Source organism: Motacilla alba, chromosome 15 (assembly GCF_015832195.1).
Source record: "Motacilla alba alba isolate MOTALB_02 chromosome 15, Motacilla_alba_V1.0_pri, whole genome shotgun sequence".
Classification (NCBI taxonomy): Eukaryota; Metazoa; Chordata; class Aves; order Passeriformes; family Motacillidae; genus Motacilla; species Motacilla alba.
The window spans coordinates 3,333,479-3,353,956 of NC_052030.1; the positions used below are offsets into that span (position 1 = coordinate 3,333,479).

Genomic DNA, 20,478 nt, shown 5'->3' on the forward strand with positions numbered 1-20,478 from the left:
TATAAGGAGAAACATAGTTTTTCCATCACTGGATCATCAGCCATCACTACAGCTATGCTGGTTGGCACAGCAACAGGAAAGCAGAAGAGAAAATCCTCCTTTGGGACATGGATTTGTGGACCCTGAGAATGTGATAGAGAAGCCTGGAAGTGAAAGATTTGAGATGGAGGAAGCAGGACGATATTGGTCCTTGACCTCCCAGTTTGAGTAGGGAGGCAACCAAGAGGAAAACAGCTCCCAGTCACGCCAAGAAACACAGTGATGACGGTGCCATTTGAAGCCAAATTGAAATAAATCCTGGCAGCTTGTGACTGAGCCTTTGCATAGAGAAAGGAAATAACTGTGGGTCTGGTAGAGAAGGGGAAGGGAGCAGTAGGTTGGGAACATCTTGGGGAAAGGAGGGTAAGATCTGATGTGTCTGGAAGCAGCTGCTAGGGCCTAGAGGCTGCTGTCGTCCCTCCTGCAGACATGTGCAGCATTTCTGAGTGTGAAGAGGTTGGAGAGCAGGGCACTGCCACACAAGGAGGCTCCCAGCCAATCCCCAGCACCAGTGCAGTTACAGCTCAGCTCCCACAGCGTGGCCCCACCATACATGTGCTAACAGTTGTGTTTAAAATGAACTGAAAAGGGTGAGTTTGGCTATTGCTGCTTATCCCATTCCCACCCAGCTCCCCTCTGGGCCCTTTCTCCCATTGCTCCTTCCCACGATACTGCAAGGGCTCTCACCTGTGCCCATGCCAGTGGATGGGGACCCTTTGCACTGCCCTCACTGTGAGGCACCTCCATGCCCCTTGGCCATGGGGACAGCGGGAGAGGGGGCAGAGTCCTGACACAGACCTAGTGGTCAGCACTGACTCCCCTTTCTGCAGCAAGGACTTGCCTCGGGATCCTGGTGCAGACACTGGGGTGCGCATCTGCCCAAGCCCTTCTCCCCCAGCCCGGTCACCACCTCTCACAGGGACATCCAGGCTCCACACCATTTCAACGTGCATATTTATCACTTTCCCCCCACAAGACATATATTTGAATTTACTTTTGGTAAACATAACCACAGGAGATGCAAATAAGTGTTGGGGAAGCATAAATAACTCCACACAGATAGACGCACACTGAGACAGCAAACACAGACACGGTTCACCAAGGGAAACCAAGAAGTGCAGAGCACGCCCTGAGGCTGCCACCAGCCCCAATGGCTTTGCTCTCATCCACCAAGCCAAGAGGATTTCTCCTGCTTTTGCTTTGCAGCAGCTGGTGGGAGAATAAAGCTGGGGAGGAGGAGTCTAAAGTTGCAAATATCCCATGAAAGTATCATGGCAAGTCCTGGCTCTGCAGTTTCCTGCAGTCTTCTTCAAGGAATGGTTCCAGTTGTAGGAAGTTGCAAGTCTTTCACAGTGTGAAAGGGTGGAGGGGCATGGGGACCACCATGAGGGAGGAGCAGCCGGTCATCTTGCAATGTCCTAATTGCGGCCAGCCGATAAACCTTCATGTAGGAACACCGGGGCTAGATGCTCCATCTAGGTCCTCTTCTGCCCTCTCTAAGGTGCTGATTCTTCTTTAGCTGAGAATAATCTTCAACGGGACATCATGCGAACAAACTCTGCAACCAACAACACGAGACAGCCCTGAACCAGAAGGCATCCATGGTCCCCAACCCAGCTCTCATTCACCGGAGACAGCAAGCAGCCAGGGTGAGACTGGGAGTCCCCAGGCTGCCAGCAAAGCCTCTGCGCTCTGAGACTGGCCCTGAGAGCTCACACAATGTGGGATTTAAACCTTGCATCAGACATGGTGATAAGGTCCCTCTAGCAGGTCAGTTCATTGCCTTGGACTCCTTCCCAGCCACCTACGGTCTTGTTTGCACAAGCAACTCTTTGTGCAACACGACAGCAAGCATTGTCTCCCTTCACTGTAACTTCAGGGAACCTTGATTCACAGTTTTGGAAACACAGTATGATTTCCTAGTAAACTTGCCACTTCACAGAGATACCAGTGTAGGAAAGCATGAGAGGTGGGCCAGTATCTATACTGGCATTCTTGCAGAGAAAAGTTTACTTTAAGGGACTTCTTGTTTTTAAAGATACATGTTAACTGTAAGGATACCCTGGATCTATTTCTTGACTACCCTGCAGTTAGTGAAGTCAATTGCAATTGTTCAAATTGAGTGTAAATGCCATCAAATATAAATGTGTTTTCATTCTGCACTTGAATTGCTGAGGAACTAATGACTCTGCAAAAGGAGGGCAGTGGAAATTACCCCCTTGACTTCTCCTTTCCTATTGATAGAGGTGTCCTTTGACAACTAAAGTGGTAACTCACAGAGAAATTGATACTGGGATGGCATTTCGTGTATTTTAGCTGTCTAACATAATTTAGCTGTGGGAAACAAGGAGAGATACTGTCATGTAATCAGCCAGTGCATTAGAACAACTGCAGCTACCAGATACTTTCTAGGAAGATACTGGTGGTATTCTAATATTTTCAAAGCCCTCAGAGGCTTCAGTAATCCTGAGGACTGAGATGCCTTGTCATGTAGGAGACTCAGGAATACTGCTGAGCCAAAAAAATTATGTCAATTTTACTTTAATTTCATAGTTCCTGTACTTCACCCTTACTGCAAAGGGACATCTGGATTTCTAACAGGGAAAAAAGCAGCCTGCCACACTCTCACACCTTCCAGCTCTTATATCTTCTTAGCTGTCTGATATCAACTGCTTCCCTGCCAGAAACCCTGGGCTCTATTAATATTGCTCCTGCCACAGCTAATGGCTAGGATAGTAGCCTAACCACTCTTATTTTTCAAAGTCCTTCTGGCATGAAAAGTGTGAGAAGAAATTATTGCCTCTAGGATTTAACATGACACCCATGGATCAGATATCTGCAGCCTTAGTGAGCACAGCTGGCACGTGACTATCTTCTGGCATAAAGGCACAGAAACAAATTCTCTATAAAGCCATATAACAAAGGTAAGCCAGAGGAAATGGAAGGTGCAGAACATTCTCCAGAGCAGTCCAGCCACCTCACAGCTCTTGCAATAGATTTAAAGAAAGGAAAATACTCCATAAAACAATGGCAGGCACAGCATGTATAGACCAGGATCTGTTTCTGTATGACAGGTTCTATCTCTTACCATGCCAGAATTATGGAGGCCCAATGGACACTGAGATGCAGCAAGAGATGATACACAAATGAACAATTCATCTGACTGAAAAAATGAAGTTATTTTTTTCTCCATACTTCAGAACCCTGGGCCTTGAGCATGCAAGTCTTCCACTTCAGCTTCTGATCTGAAACTCTGACCCACACCAGGGGAGATGGACAGCAAACATTGATCCTGTCTCACCTTCAAAATCAACGCGCCCATCTCCATTCAGATCCACATCCCGGATGATCTCTTCAATGTCCCGGTGACCCACCTGCTGCCCTAGAAGTTTCTTCATGGCTTCTCGCAGCTCACTGGTGCTGATCTCCCCATCTCCATTGGTGTCAAACTGCAAGTGCATGAAAAATACCAGCAGAGGAAATACAGTTAACGGAAACAGATCTTGCTCTGGATTGGTTTTCGTATTGTCTTGCTCTTAAGTGCCCTGTATTGTCTCCGTTCCTTCCATGTCCCTCCTTTTCCTCCTCTGCATGTCTTGTCTTTTGGCTCCAGTCTGTCTTTTCTCCTCAGAAAACCCTTGCAAATGTTGTGTCTGCACCAGCTCTTCTTTTCCTTGCCTCAAGAGTTCCCTTATCTTAGCAATGTTCTCTGCTCTTCCCTTATTCCATCCCTGACTGGGCTCTTTCTAGATCTTCCCCTGTGCTGCTCTCCCCTCCTCCTCTTCTCTTCTGCAGTGGGTCTTCTCTCTATCCTGTCTTGTGTTGCTCACCTCTCTGGGGGCACGCAGAAGGGATCACTCACCTCTCTGAAGGCATCACGGAGTTCTTTTACACCAATCATGTCTGCAGTCTCTGCTAGAAGTTTAGGTCCCATCAGCTCAACAAAATCTTCAAAATCCACATGGCCACCCACTTGGGACAAGATGAAAGATTTTGTGTAAGAACTCTGTAAGATAGCCCAGACCAGCACTCTCTTTGCATTTCTGTGTGCCCCAGAGAGCACTTGGCCCTCCAGGAAGCAAAGTACAGGTGTGGGACAGTGGAAGGAAAAGGAGAAGTAGTTTTACCCTGTATTTTCTGGATTATGGGATGGGCAGAATGAGCCCAAGTTATTCCATCCTAGGCTGCCATGGACTATCACACCCTTATTGCATCACAAAGTACGTGTCAGAGGCTTGATCGTTCGAGTGCTTATAGCAACACTCTGCTGCGCCTGTGCCAAAGGGCACGGCAAGGGCACAGCATGATGTTCCTGCAAAGCCTGGGCAGTGCCCTGCAGCAGTGGTGCAGTCCTGCTCAATTACAGCAGCTAATGTGTGTCCAACTGTTTATTCATTGTATTAGTTCTTTTACTTGTTAGTGCCCTGAGAGCTGTCAGCAACACTCTCAAATTCCCAAGCACTTGTGTGCCAGGGTTATCAGCTGCTTCTGTGTGTGACTGGTTGCATATGTCACAGCTGTTCTCCTTCCCTTGACCAAGTAATGTGTCCTTTTAACATAATCCTGTGTCAGAAATAACATGCACTAAATATGCTTCTCCCCACCTGGCTGAGGGCGATACCCTGCACTTCCACAGATGAGAGCTGACAAAAATGATGGTGGAAGACAAGGGTCACAAACACAGTTACAGTGAATCAGATGCATTTGTCACATCTTTCCATGACTGCAGCAGATGCTCTCATCTGATGCTGCCAGCACAGCTTGCTCGCAGCCCATCCCCAGGCACACAGCAGATACACAAAAAACCACCATAGACCAACAGCCCATCCATCACCCATCTAAACAAAGCATCCCCATCTTCCCAGGCTCGCTCTTCAGTCTGACACCAACTGACAACAGCTTCAATGTGACAACACACAGAACCTGTGCACTGGTGCCTGACTGCACACATTAAGGGCAGTTTTATACCTGACAACATAAGCATAAAGGACAACCCTTCCACTCACTGTTCCCATATACAGTACAGTCCACACAGTCCCTTTGATAAGCAAAAACAAAGGCACCGACTTCCAGGGACCACAAACAGGAGAGATGAAAAGAAGTGAAAATCAGAACCAAAGAAGAGAGGGGAAAATCCAAAGGAAAAGAGGCAGCCAGAGACCAAGAGAGCCTGAGGCAATGATGCAGGGCACAGCAGCAACAGGCAGGTACAGCTGAGTGTGTATTACTCACAGTTCATGTTGATCTGCTGGGATAGCTCTATTAGCTCCATCTCAGTAGGCATGTAGCCCATGGTCCGCATGCAGTTCCCCAGGTCCCTGCAGTTAATAAACCCATCCTTGTCTTTATCAAACTCCTTAAAGGCTTCTCTTAATTCTGTGGGAAAGGAAGAACAATATTGTCAGTGACAGCTTGAAATACCTTTTCCAAGAAAACTCCCCAGACTAAACAGCACTTTATGAAGCCAGACTCTCTAAGATACTCAGTATTTTCCCACCAGATCTCCCTACATGAGGCAATGACTGGAGCAAAGTTAAGCTCTTCTGTCAGCAGTGCTGCTGGCCCGTTCCCAGCAGGAAAGCTTGCTTGAACTACGAGTGTCACAAACACTTCATTGCTAAACTGAGCTCCCTAAAGAAACTGCAACTGTTAAGTTTTTCCAACATTTACCTCTGCACTCTATTATATACCCCTCACTGTAGGGATTAGCAGGTAAGACAGCTTCCTCAGGGCCATATTACAGTATCATGCTCCACAACATTTTCTGTGGGAGCTGGAGGGACAGCAGTTCCCTATAGCCAATATCCCATTACTTACTTATCCTCTCACCCTGACGGATATGGAATGGATGCAAATTCCTTCACAGTCACAACTCTTTTGGTTTTATACATTATTTATTTTACTGGGATTATTCCAGTAATCATCTCTCTTGATTTGCCCCAAATAATTTTAACCCAGGGGGGCCAACATGAAAGAGTCGGCCAAGAGGTTTTCACTGGGCAGAGAGAAAGAGGACAAAGAAGGAGCGACAAATTTTACCTTCGATTTCTTCCGGACGCAGTTCTCTATCCTGCAAAAAGAGAACATATTATGTTAAAGACATTTGTTGGCCACAAAATCGTTTCAAAACAGCACTTGTTGGTACAAAGGGTTCTGGAAAAAGCCAGAAAGTGAGAGAAGAAACAAGAAGGTGATGACATGTTTAATACCATCTATCTAGGAAGGATTCCCAGCTTTCCTTCCCAAAGAGAGGGGTGTTAACCTGCACACCTTTCTCTGCAAGCCCCTCTCCCTCTCATCTGGTGGACAGAGGGATGACAGGTGGTCCCTGAACAGAATAGACCTGGACCAACACAGCAAGATTTGTGGCCTCCCCACTGATGGTATTATTGGCACCTTCATGAAGCTGCTTCATCATTCCCCAGCACCAAGTTCTGGAGCTGAGACTGTCCCTGTAGCAGTTATGATCTCCTCTGGAGCTCTGATTGTATTTCTACTGCCACTCCCGCTGACATACACAGATCAAAGCAGCTGGAAGCAGTCCTTGTAACCAGCAGGTCTAGACTATCATCTGCTCAGATCACTGCTTGATCTCTGTCCTTCTGGCAGGACAGCAACAGCCATGAGGTCTCTCACAGTCAATGTCTCAGTGACATCTCCTATAATCTGTCCCCACAAAAAGGGACACAAAATAACCTTCCCCCTTCCCCCCAGCCTCAACTCCATATACAAGCATTTTGAACCCAGTCATGAAGGCAGACACACAACACATACATCACCAAGGTCATCTACAAATGAAATAGGACAAGGATTCACCATGTTCAGGAAACACTGCAACTTCAAACATCCAATTGAATTTCTTGGAAGAAGGGGGAGAATATAAGAGTATAGGAAAGTTCCAACACTGCACCAGGAAGAAGAGATGAGCATGGAAATGCACTGCTTTCTGGTTTAAATGCCCTTTCTAATTCCTCTCATGGCTCCCAGGCAAATCCAAAACATCTGAGAATTTGGAAACACAGAAATGCAATCTCTGTTGTCGTCTCACTCTCGGCTTTTCCCCTCAACTGTAGGGAGTTTCTCCTTGCCTTCCAGGTGTCCTCCAGCCTCACCACGTGTGCCTGGAGACGGTGCCTTTGATCAGTTTGAGAATAATGATCCTTTGCTATTTAACCATAGGCTCCTCTGGAAACTCTAATGGCAGCTGCTCAGAGTGCATAGCAAACTAGGACACACACTGGTTTATGTCTGTGCAGAAGTGGGCTGTGCCAGAGAAATGACCAGCTTGCCACTCGTAACCTTCCCAGAGGCATCTCTGTGCTGGATGGAACTGTCGGAGCGTGCTGGCTCTGCCGTTTCATCCTTCACAGACCTGGTATTTTCAAACATGTCATCCCATTTGTTCTGCTTTCATCAACACCAAGTAATAAAACAATTCAATCTCCTCAGACCAGATGCAGGAGGCATAATTGTCCTCCTGCCTTAGATAAAATAACAGAAAGAAACAACCCATGATCAGTTCCAGCACCTTGTGCACTTTATTCCAGAGACTGCAAACACTGATCCCTGGAGACAGTGGCTGGGTGCACAGCAGCTGCAGGGCTGTGAGCGCCAGCGCCGCGGTGCAAAGGGTGCCATGACTCACCCGCAGCAGCTGCTGTCTTGTGAGAGTGGCCAGGGTAGGGCCCTCCTCCAGCACAGTCCTCACAAGACCATCCTCCTTCTCCTCCTCCTCCTCCTCCCTCCCTGAAGACCGCATTGTGGCTGACATTGGTGACACTTGTCAGAAGTGGGGGCTTCCGCACTGGCTCTAATTTTGCACACCAAAGAATCTGCATTTGCCAGATACTGGAAATGCAGAAGGAGGGAGAGGGTTTATGTCCCTCCAATAATCTGACTCAAGTGATAACTAACATCAGGAAGAGGTTTTCTGTTTTAAATTTAAAAGATCCCCTAAAATGATTAAGGAGTAAAATTGCTTGGGATAAAATGGGCTGAATCACTCTAAAGCTTTCGGAGAACATATGGGAAGAGGAATAAAACTATTCCAAGAGTTTAGATCCTAGATATGAGCAGAGGTGACCTCCAGAGAGACCATTATACTTAATGGCCTTACCCTCATTTCTGTTCTATGCACAAGAAATCCTGTCAGCCTAGAGAGTCAGTAAAAGTAAAGCTGTGTATTAGATGCACTTATTCTACATCAAGGTACTTAGAGACATCACTAATCCTATCCTGGAGACCTCTCAGGGTACAGTGAGCTTCCATGGCCTAAGCAGGACGGACACTTGTCCATCTGTCCACTAGGGAGCTGGACCTATCTCCTGTGACAGGTGGCTCTGTGCAGGTCAGCAAGTGTACTTGTGCGAGAGCGTGTTTCATGTTTTAGTGACCTGGTGCAGGGACTGTGTGATCACTTAGGGTCTGAAGGTTAGGAAGAACAAAAGCCTTTTGATCAATCATGACACATAATTACTCTTTTTTGAGTTGTTGGTTGAAGCAGAGGTTTCAGAAATAAAGACCTACATGTCTCCTACAGCTGTAGATGGCCATATCAACACACAAGTAAAGCAGAGGTTTCTTACAGAGGCAATAAACCTCTGGTTCTGAGGCAACTGGGGTAAGCTTTGTTTCACCACAAGAACATGGAAGGCGCTGGGTGAATATCTGACAATGCACATATTCACTCATACATATCCATAAAAACTGTGTTAATCATATTAAATTCTGTTTTTTCTTTAAATTCACATTATTGTAGAATGTTTGGCGTCAAAAATATGTTTTAGTGCTCGTAAAGACACAATCTTGGGGTGCATACATACAAACATATCTTTTTATTGTTTGTATATAAATGCATACATTGGATGCATATGAGCACCTAGTGACGATAGGTGTGACTGAATGAATAGAAGTGGTTTTGCTATTTCTCTCTCTCCATGTGGGAGGGTAATGATATTTGGTAGCCTGGCACTATTTGCAGATACAAGGACAGCCTGATGTTCTTCAGTTTAACTGGCTGGGATTGCTGCAGTGTCAGGCTGGGCACGCCGCTGCACAAGAGATTGTGTCTGGGTATCTGTGAGGAGGCAGCTGTCTGCTTATATATGCTGGTAGTAGTGTGCTCACTGTGAACTGATAGGAACAGTATCAAATATCGACAGCTTGTTCCCAATACAGATGCCTTGATCTGCATTTAACTGGCTATTTAGGCTTTAAATGCTAATCTGAGAATGGAATGAGAGATGGGTGTCTTGCTGGAATAACAGCTTTGAGCACTGGACTCTTTCTGAGTCCATATGATTATGCAAGTCCTGAAGTCCTAAAACCTTTTCATGAATTCATATGATTATGGCTACTCGAGTGTAGGCTTGGATCTATTTTTCATAGCTGCGAGTTTAGAATCCTCCTTTCTTGCTGTTTAGGCACAAGGGTATCTGCACATCCTTCTGGTTAGACATTTGCCTGTGACTGTATCTGCACTTGGAGCTGGAGCCGGGATGCTCCAGATCCAGGGCTGGGAGTTACAGAGCTCCACGCAGACGGAGCACGGGGGCGGCTCCGCATCCCCGACTCGCGTCCACGTGGCTTTGTGCGTGTCTCGCCCCGCTGGGTGTAACTTACGTACAGGCTGCCTGTTTTCTGCGAAGCCCTTCCTCAGGAAGATGCATGCTGGCCCCAGCAGGTTGTGCATGACGGCGCAGTTCTGGGCCAGCACCATGAGCGGACCCTGGTACTCGCCAGCCGACGACCCCTCTTCGCTCGTCTGGACAGCTTTATAGCTCGTCTTCTCGTCATGGCGGATCTTCCCAGCCAACCAGCAGCAAGCAAACAACACAACAGAGGATGTTACCTCCCCATCTCGTTCCTCTGAAGTTTACTGAACCGCCTCGCAGAGACATAATTGCTAAATTTCTTTCATCTGGTGCACACTGCGTCCCCCCCCCCACCGACCTACTCGGATTTGTACAGAAGCAGTAAGTCCAGGAGTTCGCTTTAAAAAGCTGAAAGAACAACCAACCAAGAGGATTTCTCTTTGAAATGACATCAAACTCTCAGCACTGCTCACATCTACCCAGACACAGCCCAAAGTGCCACACTCCCACAATCAGCCCCAGAGTTAACACTGCCTTGAACGAGCTGCAAAGGACAAGCACATCCCAACTCAACAGCAGGTGTGCCAGCCCGTGCCCCGGGCAAACGTGCCGGGGCATCCCCCGGAGCCCGGGCAGAGCCTGCACAAAGCCGCTGCACGGGCTCCGCGTTACTGCTCAGCAACACACCATCACTCGCTTTATCACGTTTTCAGAAGAACCTTTCCAGCATCAGGTGGCCCTGCCAACTGCAGGCTCACGCTGCCTTGTGCAGCTACTAATGAGTTCCATCCTCAGGGCTTGAGGCACTTACTGCCTTGGCCTCTTTTAATCACTGACAGTCCCGAAGGGGAGATCGGCACAACACGGGCACAACATTTTTAAGTGTTTGCATTTGCACATTTTCTAAGTGCACACGTCCTGCTAAGCTAAGGCTCCAGAACAGAATCCAGCACTGGATTTTATAAGGAGGCGCTGCTTTCCTTTTATAGAAATGCATTTCCCTGGCTCTGCAAAAAACCTCTTATCCTGATATTCCCATGCAGCTATAAAAAGCCAACACAACCCACAGGACCATTGGTTTTACAGAATAAACATTAATCATACATTAGATTCCTCTTCAGGAATGATTCTGCTTTTACAGCCAGCATTCCCAGGGGTGATCAGAGAAGCTCTGTCACTTGTCATTGTCTCTATTAACCCTTTCCTGAAAGCCTGAGGTAAATTTTCAGGCTAAAAGACCAGACACAAACACCCCCCATTCACACTTGTCTGAGACTATTGTATCTACTTGCTGTAATGTGCTATTACATTGCATGCATGGTTTGTAATTTGCCTTTTTGTACACAGCCTTACACAAATCTGCTCATGTATAATGTCATGTGAATATCAAGCATCAAAACAAAAATAAGTCAAAAAGCAAGCCAGGTAGAAAGAAAATGATGAAGCAGAAAAGTGTTTTCATTGCAATAGTGGCTGAGAAAGGAATCAATCTCTGATTAATTCTGACACATAGGACACTTGTCCTTAAAAAACAGAAAGATGAGCATCCATCCACAAATGGCATATTACTAGCTCAGCTAGTAAAATGTCAAGACATCTGTGTTGAGCTACACAGCTTTGTGACATCAGTGCAATGTATTTTCAAAATTATCAGCTTTATTTCCTGGCACTTTTCAGTTTAATATACCAAATAATATGAATCACTTAAATATCCCACATCAGTGTTTAATTCCAGTGAAGCCACATGAAGGATACAAAGCTCCACAGCCCCAAATGTTTGTTTGCTGACACTTCCAGTCAATAGTTTATTACCAAGCTATACAGCAGTTCCTCATAATAGTCATCCAATTATTTTTCTGTCTTGATAGAGGTCGCCAGTTTGACAAAACAGTTGCCAAGAGCCACTGGGGACTGTGACCAGACAAACTGCTGCAGTGCCAGAATACCAAGGTGAACAGCTCAGCAAGGCTCCCTGCACTGCACTGTCACTGCAGGCAGGATTTATGGCAGTCAGTGTACCCTCTGCCATCAGTTTCACAGGTTCTCCTGCAAATCTCCACTCAAGTTCCCTTCACCACGCTCCTTCTTCATCACAGAAGAGAGGGCAAGGGAGCTGTGATATTGGTATCGGGCAAAGAAACATCAACCATCCATTACACGGGAAACAGCAGTTTGCATGACAAAGAAAATGCAAGAATAGGACTGGGGAGATCAGGCTTTCCCAGTCCCTTCTTAGCAAAGGACCACTAACCTTCCTGGCCAAGTCCAGCCCTTGGCTGTGTCAGACCAGCAGATTATGGAGTAGGAAGAGACCTGGTTGATCTAGAGATGGCCAAAGTGGTGGAGAGGTGTAGTAAAGTGAGGGGCCTGGATGCCAAGGCTTTTAATTTCTTCACAGCAGAAGCACACCAGGATTCACTTCATTTCCGGCCTAAGTGTCAGAGGGACTTTGCAGAACAGCAAGCCAAAAGGGGTCTTGATCCCACCTGCAGTATCTCCTGGAGGGAAAAGCAGCCAGGATGGCTTCCACGATCACTTGGGGGGACACCGTGACAACAAGAAACGGAAGATTCCAACAACAGTCAGGGAGTCGCAGCCTGAACAAACAAGGTACCCTGGTGTCATCCAGACCTAGACCAAGCCAGCTGGTGCCTGGGAGTGAATCCCAAATTTTGGGTTGAAATCATGTATTCAAGAGTTCAGACTGTCACCCAAGAGCAGCTTCCACATGTGCTGTCTGCAGTCCCTCCTCTTTCACATTTCAGCAAAATGAGTTTGCTCAAAGTAAAATCTGAGAAAAATGACTGGGATCATATAACAGCCCAGTGAAGTTGGGCAATGTTAGGCCTGATCTGCAAAGTCTCCACTATAACCATGTGTGTTGCGATGAAAAGAATGGCAGAGTACCAGGACCTGTCAGGATGAGTGCCTTATTTCATAGTTCACTAGAGTGATGTCTGAGAAATTCTCTAATTCAGCTTTGCAACTTTTTCTCTTCAGTCCTGACATCCCAGGCCTTTGTAACTAGACACAAAGTGAGTTATTCGAAGCAGCTTTTAGGAATAAAAGCATAAATTACCTCAAAGACTGACAACACAATTTACAGGTTCTTGAATCTATTTCGATTCAAGCAGCCTGGCTACCTGTCAGACTTTAATTGCAATCGCCTTGTACAGCTGCAGCCAACTCCTTTTATTCCAAGTTGAAAGCAACCTACAAGCAACCAAGCTGGTTTTTCATATGTGCAACATTTGGGTGAACCTCAGCTACTTCTACGTCTCCCTGCAGGTCACCCTGACCTAGGACTGGTCTCAGCACGGCCTAAACACTTGGTGATGAATTCCCTCATCAAGTATCCCAGCTCCCCCACAGCAGCACTGTGCCATTACTGGCTTTGTTTACAGCAGCCAAGATAACAAGCAAATTGTGTTTCTATACACAAGAGGCCAAAACACAGCCAAAAGAAACTCTACGATGGAGGTCCTCTCCCAGACAGCTCCCTCACAGAGGAACTTTCCCAGGTGGTAAAGTCTCCTGGATAAAGCATCTTGATGGCAGTGGCATTTCACTGTTGTCAAGGTCTCCACAGAGGCAGCATCTCATTGCAATATTTTGGATGATCAGCATAACTTTATCATTTATGGAGAATGAATTGCATAGCTTTTTGCTGAGCTATTAGATCTGCAGCAATGCCAAGTGAGAACCATGTGGCTGACAAGTACACAGTGCTGTAAGGTCTTGCTCAGTCAAACAAGAAATGTTTCTGGGGCATGTCATTCCCATTTCAACCTAGTCCACAACAGCAGAATTATTCCTGAAACTAGTTTGTCCCAGGACCACTGCAAAACCTCAGCACAGAGTAGACTGTAGGCTGAAGCCTAAACGATACATGTGGCAGCTCACAGACAAGTCCAGCTGGGCCCAAGCATGTAGACACATGGGCCATGCTGCTGACATGCAACATGATGCACAAACACACAGCCAGGGCCCAGTGTATCCACTCACAAACAGGTGCATGGAGAAGCAGAACAGAGAGAAAAACATGCTTTCATACCCAGAACACATACCAAAACTGATTGTTTCATATGCAAGGATGGATAGACATAAAACCATGTGCATGTCTACACACAGACTTCTGTGAGGACATGCACCAGCAGAGGACTACACACAGCACCATACAAGCAAGGGCATGTGTGTGATACACAGAAATGTCCCCCTTCTGCACTCACAGCAAACCCGCTCAGGCACTCGGGATGCCTGTGTAGAGACGCAAAGAGCTAAGGATACACATGTACCTCAGAGTGTGCACACTCTTACACAGCAATGGTGGCACGTACAGACGTGTGACCCTTCACATATACATGCATATATGTCCTTACACCCATGACACACGTGATTACTCGAGCAAGTAACTCTCAGCCGAAGCACGTGCACACACACAAGCTCACACATACACCCACACACCAAGATACCCTGGCAGGAGTGTGCCAGCACACTGTGCACATCGACAAGCACATGCTTGCACGTACCCAGAGGAGAGCTGTACACACACCGTGAGCAGGACAAGAGCCTACACACACATTTATTTATACATATTATGGCTCTCAGCATCCTGGGCTCTACTGGCTGCACTTGCATGAGCAGCTCTTACAGAAAAAGTCTGGTGAAGAAGCTGAACTCTTCATACTCATCTCTGTGTTTCTCCCACCTCCCATTCTCATCTGCCCACAATGTCACCCATCCCAAGAAGCAGGGCTGGATTGATTTAGGGAACATACCTTTTTAGAGAGGTTTCTCAGAGGAGACTTCACACAGTTGCCCATAATATGTTGAGGCTGCCTTTCCGGTGGACTTGGTTATAAAGGAACTGAAGCAATTGATCCCATTAAAGGTATTCCTTGGGAGCAAAGCAAGAAAGGCAGCACCACGCAAATCCAAACAGCTACTGGCTGCTGGGGCTTTCCCTCTTCAGGGAGCTTTTTTCTCTCTCTGCCTCTCTCTCTCCGTATTTTACTTTATGTTCACTTTCTTGAAGAGATGAAGCAGGAAGGAGAGGGAGGGGAGAGAAACAGACAGAAAGAGAGGGAGAGAGAGAGAGTGAGTGAGAAGGGGGGAGAGAGGGAGGCGGATGTATAATCTACATCAGATTAATGTTCAAATCCCTCCCACCCCCCTCAATCTGCAGGCAAGATTGTTTCACTCAGAGGAGAGGGCTGTTTCAGGGAGAATTAAAACAGAGAGGCAATGCAAGAAGTGATTTCAGTGATGAGTTCTGTGAATCTAGCTAGTTTGGGTCGACACAGCCTCTGAACACTGCATCCCTACCCACCCCCTTTCTAACTCCCCTCAGCTTTTCAATCACCACAGCGCTAGGCTGGCCAGAAGGCAATCCACTTAGGGGCTTGGAGCAGACCACAGCTCCTTTCGGAGCAGAAATGGACCACTTGTCTGCATGGGACCTGTTTCAGCTTATAAATACCAGCAGACCAAGAAGTGTCTGATTTTTTTTCTGCCACGGTGGAAGCAAGTCTGGAGACAGCAGTCGTGGGACCCTACCACACTCTCAGCCCCAGGATAGTAATATTTAACCACAAGGGAGAGACGTTGAGCCAGTCTTGCAGTAAAGTTTTTCCAGCTTTCTGAAAGTAAAAATCAATTGGCAGTTTAACCCGCACAAGTCTGCCAAAGATGGGCTCACACCCGAACCTTAAATCTAAACAGCCCCAGGTTAGATAATGTAAATCAAAGAATTTTGATGTCAGATCCATCCATTTCATTTGCAGGAGCCCAAGTCCTGGAATAAATAAGAGGCACCTGAACCTAGAGCTGGCTCTAAACTTTGGACTTTATGCCTAGAATAATAGCATAGAATAGCATAGCATAGAATAATCTCTGAAAGAAAAGGCATGAGTCCCCAGTATATTTTTCCCTGATCTCAGGCTGAGCATAAGAGCATTCAGTCTGAAAAGAGATTTAAATTGAATTAAAAACACATAATCACACTCAGGCAACAGTATCTGAGCAGGATAGTGAATGCACCTTTAGCTGTGAAGGCACCACAGCTGCAGCTCCACAGTGATAAGAAGTATGAAGAGCTACCTCCTTCAAACACCTTGGAGACCAGGATGACACTGATCTTACACCCTGTGCAGCAGGCTGGTTGGACTCTGGTGTTGAGCTGAAAGATTCCACGTCTTTGTTTGCAAGTGTAGTTCCAAACAAAAGCTTCTACAAAGACCTGCTCCATAGGCTGAGCACTTACACCACATGCTTCTTGTGAAGGAGCCAAGGACTCACTATCCTGGCAGCTCTAGGGCTGTAGGACAAAGGATGAACTGTCAATGTCAAAACAAAGCAGGGATTTCTCCCTCCACCCTGATGGTGCTGTGGCAAATTAAGTATGATTTTAAGGTGACTCAACAGTTGCTTTAGAGCTTAGAGGCTTCTTCCACCTAAGGAGATGAGTCTAGGAGTCTAAGTATGACAAAAGTCTGCAGCTGTTCCAGTTAGTCACAGACAGAAGTGCATGGTTATAGGGAATGGTGTTTCTTGCTCTTCCTTGTACTAACAGCTTCCCAAGACTGAAGGCAGTGGGACAGCTCCTCTCAGGTTCCCTCAATGCCTTCTTCATTAGATGGTTGGTAGGAGCTACACAGGCTCTCCAAAACAAAAAGCTGCAGCAGGACATGCTGGAAGACACTCCTTATCTGCCTCTTGTACCCAGGGCAGACTGAGAGGGGGACAGAGGAGAAGACCTCCATAGCAGAGCCCACCCATGCTGGGGTGGAAAGCAAAACTCTTCCTGAGCTGGGTGTGTCTCCCGCTGTCACAGGAGATGCTGAGGAAAAATACAGTCACTCCCTGGGGGCTGTGCCAGCCCTGGGCCTGGCAGTGGGGTCTTTGCAGGAGGATGCTGAAACTCTCAGCTGCTCTCAGGCTTCCATCTTTGGTCCTATTTCTCTTTCCCCTCTTAAGGCAGCTAATGGGAGGCTGATCTACCCTCTGACAAAGTGCCAGTCATTAATAATGTCCTCTGTCAGCTGGAGCCATTCCCCAGGCTCCTTGTTTATTGACGAAGTGCTTGTCTCCCTTGAGCAGAAGCTGCCACACAGCGAGTGAGGCGCCTGGGCTCCTTCCTGAGACAAATGACTTCAATTCCAGAGCAGAGAGGAGAGAGAATTGCCTTTCTGATGCTAATGAATCTCTCCCTGACAGGAAGCACGGAGGCCAGGAACACCCTGCAACTGAGAAGTGTCCATCTCCCACATTGTCCCAGAGAGAGGGAGGGAAAGAAAGGGAGTCAGACATCTCCTGCCAGAAAAATCCATCACAGTTCCCAGACTACTGTGGGACAGCTTTGGAATACAGCTGTGGAGTGTGACTTTCTGAGCTCTAAAAGCCTCTCATTGAGATGAGATGGTGACCTTCTAAACACTGGTTTGTACCAGAGCATTCAGAGCCAGCCATAGCCATCCCTGTTTTTGCCTACTCTCCAGCTTTTCTTCCCTACAGTTACAGGCAGTTGTAGGAAACGTGCAGGGCAGAGTGAGAGGGCTGAGACCTCCTGCCAGGCTTGGCAGGAGATTCACAGTCCAGAAAGGGAAGAGGGAATGTGAGCCCATGTGCACAGGTTTGCAGCACAGACACAATCCTTTGACTCTGTAACAACTCTAGTGGAGCTGCAAGAGGCCCAAGAGATGCAATCATAAACAATTTTTTAATCTCCTTATTTACTCTGACTCTCTTAAGAGCAACTGGGCAGGACACCACAATCTAGCAGACAGCCCTTGCTGAGCTCTGAGGAGGAAAATCTCTCTACAGTGGGATCTTGTTCCCATCACCACCACAGGCAGCTTAAAGATAGGCAAGGAAAGTAGAGTTGGCAGAAAGGTCATTAGAAGATTAGGTTAGAAGGAAGATATTTTCTCCCTTCCTCCAACTGACGCTGCTGTAAGAGAACAGGATGCTGAGAATAAGTGTGTCAGAAACATTTCTGTGTAGGTGCTGATCTGTGGGTATGCCTATATCTGGGGTAGTCAGTGTGCATGTGGGAGGGCTGCACATGCATGTATACTGGTTTTCCCACACTGTTCTTTGTGGCAATCACACTGTTCTTTTAAGGTCTGTGTCTCTGTTGTAAACTTTCTAAAAATCTGTAAGAACTTTGTGAAATGCAAGTCTTGCTGCTGTTCATGCATCCTTCCCTTTTTCCCAGTGTCCAAGGTGGAGAGCAGAGACCTCAAGGGATGCAGCTTGGCACAGAGCAAGGTGTCAGCTCATGGGAAAGAAGCATTTGGCACGCTGACTGACCTGAGCACATGGAAGGAAGAAGGCTGGCTGACTTGGCATTGAACAAGGAATGATTTAGGTGGTTTAATATGTCTGGATACTTTAAAAAGCAGCAGTGCTGTGCTTTGGGCTGGCACCTTAGGCAGAAATGCTCATTTCATAGGAAAATGTTGGAACTCCTCATAGCTAATCACTTGGCAGGTGCCAGAAGCTTTATCCAGTGGCAGTAAATATCCAACAGACACAACACAAATAACAAAATCAATCCAAAACATGTGATTGCTTATCAAACTGTTGCTTTGCTTGGCAAAAATTTTCAGTGGAAGTATGGATTTGTATGGGGATTATTCAGATGCAAGGCCTGTTTCAGTGCACAGTCCTTCACATGCTGGAACATTACATCATTGTTCTTAACACAACATGAACACTACAACAGGGCAATGTCAGTAGGTAATGGGTATCATATAGTAAAGCAGGGAAAAGTCTTTTCTGGTATCTTTTCACTGAAGTCCATAGTTCTACCAGGAGCCCATTAATTGCTTCAAACATTTAGTATATTAAAATACATCCCCCTTGCTTTATTTATCCTAACAGGGCAGGAATTATTGTTGTACTTTTTTCTATCCCAGAGTGGAGAGTGCACATATGGATTAGTAGCTTTCAAATCTGCTTCCAGTAACCCTTCATCTGGTGGCTACAGATCTGTATTTTACAGGAAACATATAGTTTTACAGAAACTGTCTTGTTTACTGAATGACCCCAGATGAGTCTAACCATTTGGAGTAGGCAACATCCTCTTGTTGCCAGTTCTGTCAAGGACCTCATTTTGAAGCTCCCAACCACTGGAACATGCACTGGCACTCTGAACTTCTGTGACTGATTTTGGTTTCTTCTTCTGCATCAGCTCCCAAGTGCTTTTGCTGCACATTGAGTTGTGTCTTCTAACCTCAAGTGAACTTTGGATGGTTCCATATGCCAGTCAGACAAGTACAGGTCCATCTCAAAGGGAGGCACAAGCAGGTATCGGTGGATGCAGTCCAGGCTCTCATCTAGGGAGAGGAATTCTGCAGAGAGTTTGTGAACTTTCTTTGCTGTCAGCTGTTCCAGGAGGAAAGTGTTGCTGACTCATGCTGTGCATAATATTCTCCTCCATTAGAGCAATTGGATCATAATCAATCACAAACAACAGAATGTTTATTAAAAAGACTGAGGATATTTTCTATCCCTCTCAAGGTAACAAAGCCTGGACTGCCTGTCAACTTCTGTTTAGAACAGCTCTGTCTGTAAATAGCTGGCTTCATTTTGCATCAGATGAAAATAGATGGGAACGTGCTTTCTCCTGACACCTTCCCTGCAGATCTGATCCAAGTATTTTGCATTAGCTCAACTTCCAAGTTCCTACGCAGGAGATGCGTTGGCCAGACCACAATGTACTGTGGATATTTGCTGATGATGATCCTAAAGATCATCAATGGGCTACAAAAAGACAAGTACAAACTTGACAGCTCAGAAGCTGCTGTGAGCATTTGTCATGTATATGGAGCACAGAGGTTGTTTAAAATAAACCTTATGTGGTTCCTTGTCTTTTCTCCAGAATATGGGAATTTTGTTGCACTCCATCAAACTGTGACTACTGCAAAAGCAGCTAATTCTGCCTGGCTCTCTCACCTCTTTGGAAGTAAGAGGGACAGGGGGTCACTGTTTAGCTGGCACACTGAGGTGCTTCTGAAAACATGGCTGATCATCAGATGAGCAGAGGCCTGGAAATCAATATCAATGAAATAGTCCAAACCAACCCTGCAGCATCACATGAGATTTGCCACCCTAAAACAGAGATCTGCCTCACTTCTAATTTAAGTAAGGATCTGACCGCACCTTTAAGAGGGCCAAACTGTGTATCCCAGGTCTCTGACTATATCTCAACACAGCTGGTCCCAAAGTATCTAAACCCTTTGTGTCTTATTTCAGCAGAATATGTTGAGGTTGCTGGTGTTTTTCTACTTCCTGCCTTCAGCTGTTGTGACATGATGCTTCCCAATGTTACACCATTGCCTGTTTCCTTCCAAATGCAGAGAATGTATTTTGCCTGAGTGGGATGAAACAATGCTGTGTATTCCTTCCAAAGATGGTTGCAAGATGCAAAGTACTCTAGGGGAGGAATGGGTGGAAGAAATATTAGAATATTGCTAATGTCTTCATTCATAGATAGCACTGAGTTCATGGTCTTATGCTGGTGCAGAAAGCTACTAAAAATCTAAATATGACTATAGCTAGGACAGTTCTTTATTTTTAAGTGGGGCATTTGACTGAAGGATTACTCAGGTTCATGGACACTGCTGCTGCTCTCTAAGGTCACAGGAATGTCAGAGGATTATTGAAATGGAGCCCAAAGTTAGCTAGACATCTTTTACTGAATGCACACCATATAGCTGCTTGTTATTGGAAATCAATGCCAGTCATGGACGCATCAGGGAAAAACAGTTACTGAAGCTGGAATGCTACAAAGAATCACAGCTAATTTAGCTGACAACCTGCAGCCCAGCCACTGCATGTAAAG

At 46.3% G+C, this 20,478-nt stretch overlaps 1 protein-coding gene across 9 annotated transcripts in view; it reads right to left on the reverse strand.

Moving 5' to 3' along the window:
• The window catches only part of CABP1 (calcium binding protein 1), a 54,121-nt gene continuing 33,643 nt past the window's right edge, over positions 1-20,478 (reverse strand). For 5 of the 9 annotated variants that reach the window (XM_038152420.1, XM_038152419.1, XM_038152417.1 and 2 more), the window contains 7 exons: positions 14,411-14,660; positions 9,665-9,841; positions 6,079-6,109; positions 5,272-5,415; positions 3,902-4,011; positions 3,341-3,488; positions 1-1,597 (listed from right to left, as the gene is read on the reverse strand). In XM_038152420.1, the coding sequence (XP_038008348.1) occupies positions 1,572-1,597; positions 3,341-3,488; positions 3,902-4,011; positions 5,272-5,415; positions 6,079-6,109; positions 9,665-9,841; positions 14,411-14,455 (681 nt within the window). In that variant the 5' untranslated portion in view covers positions 14,456-14,660 and the 3' untranslated portion in view covers positions 1-1,571. The remainder of the gene's footprint in view (positions 1,598-3,340; positions 3,489-3,901; positions 4,012-5,271; positions 5,416-6,078; positions 6,110-9,664; positions 9,842-14,410; positions 14,661-20,478) is intronic. The other 4 variants (XM_038152422.1, XM_038152415.1, XM_038152423.1 and 1 more) reach the window with 2 other exon arrangements.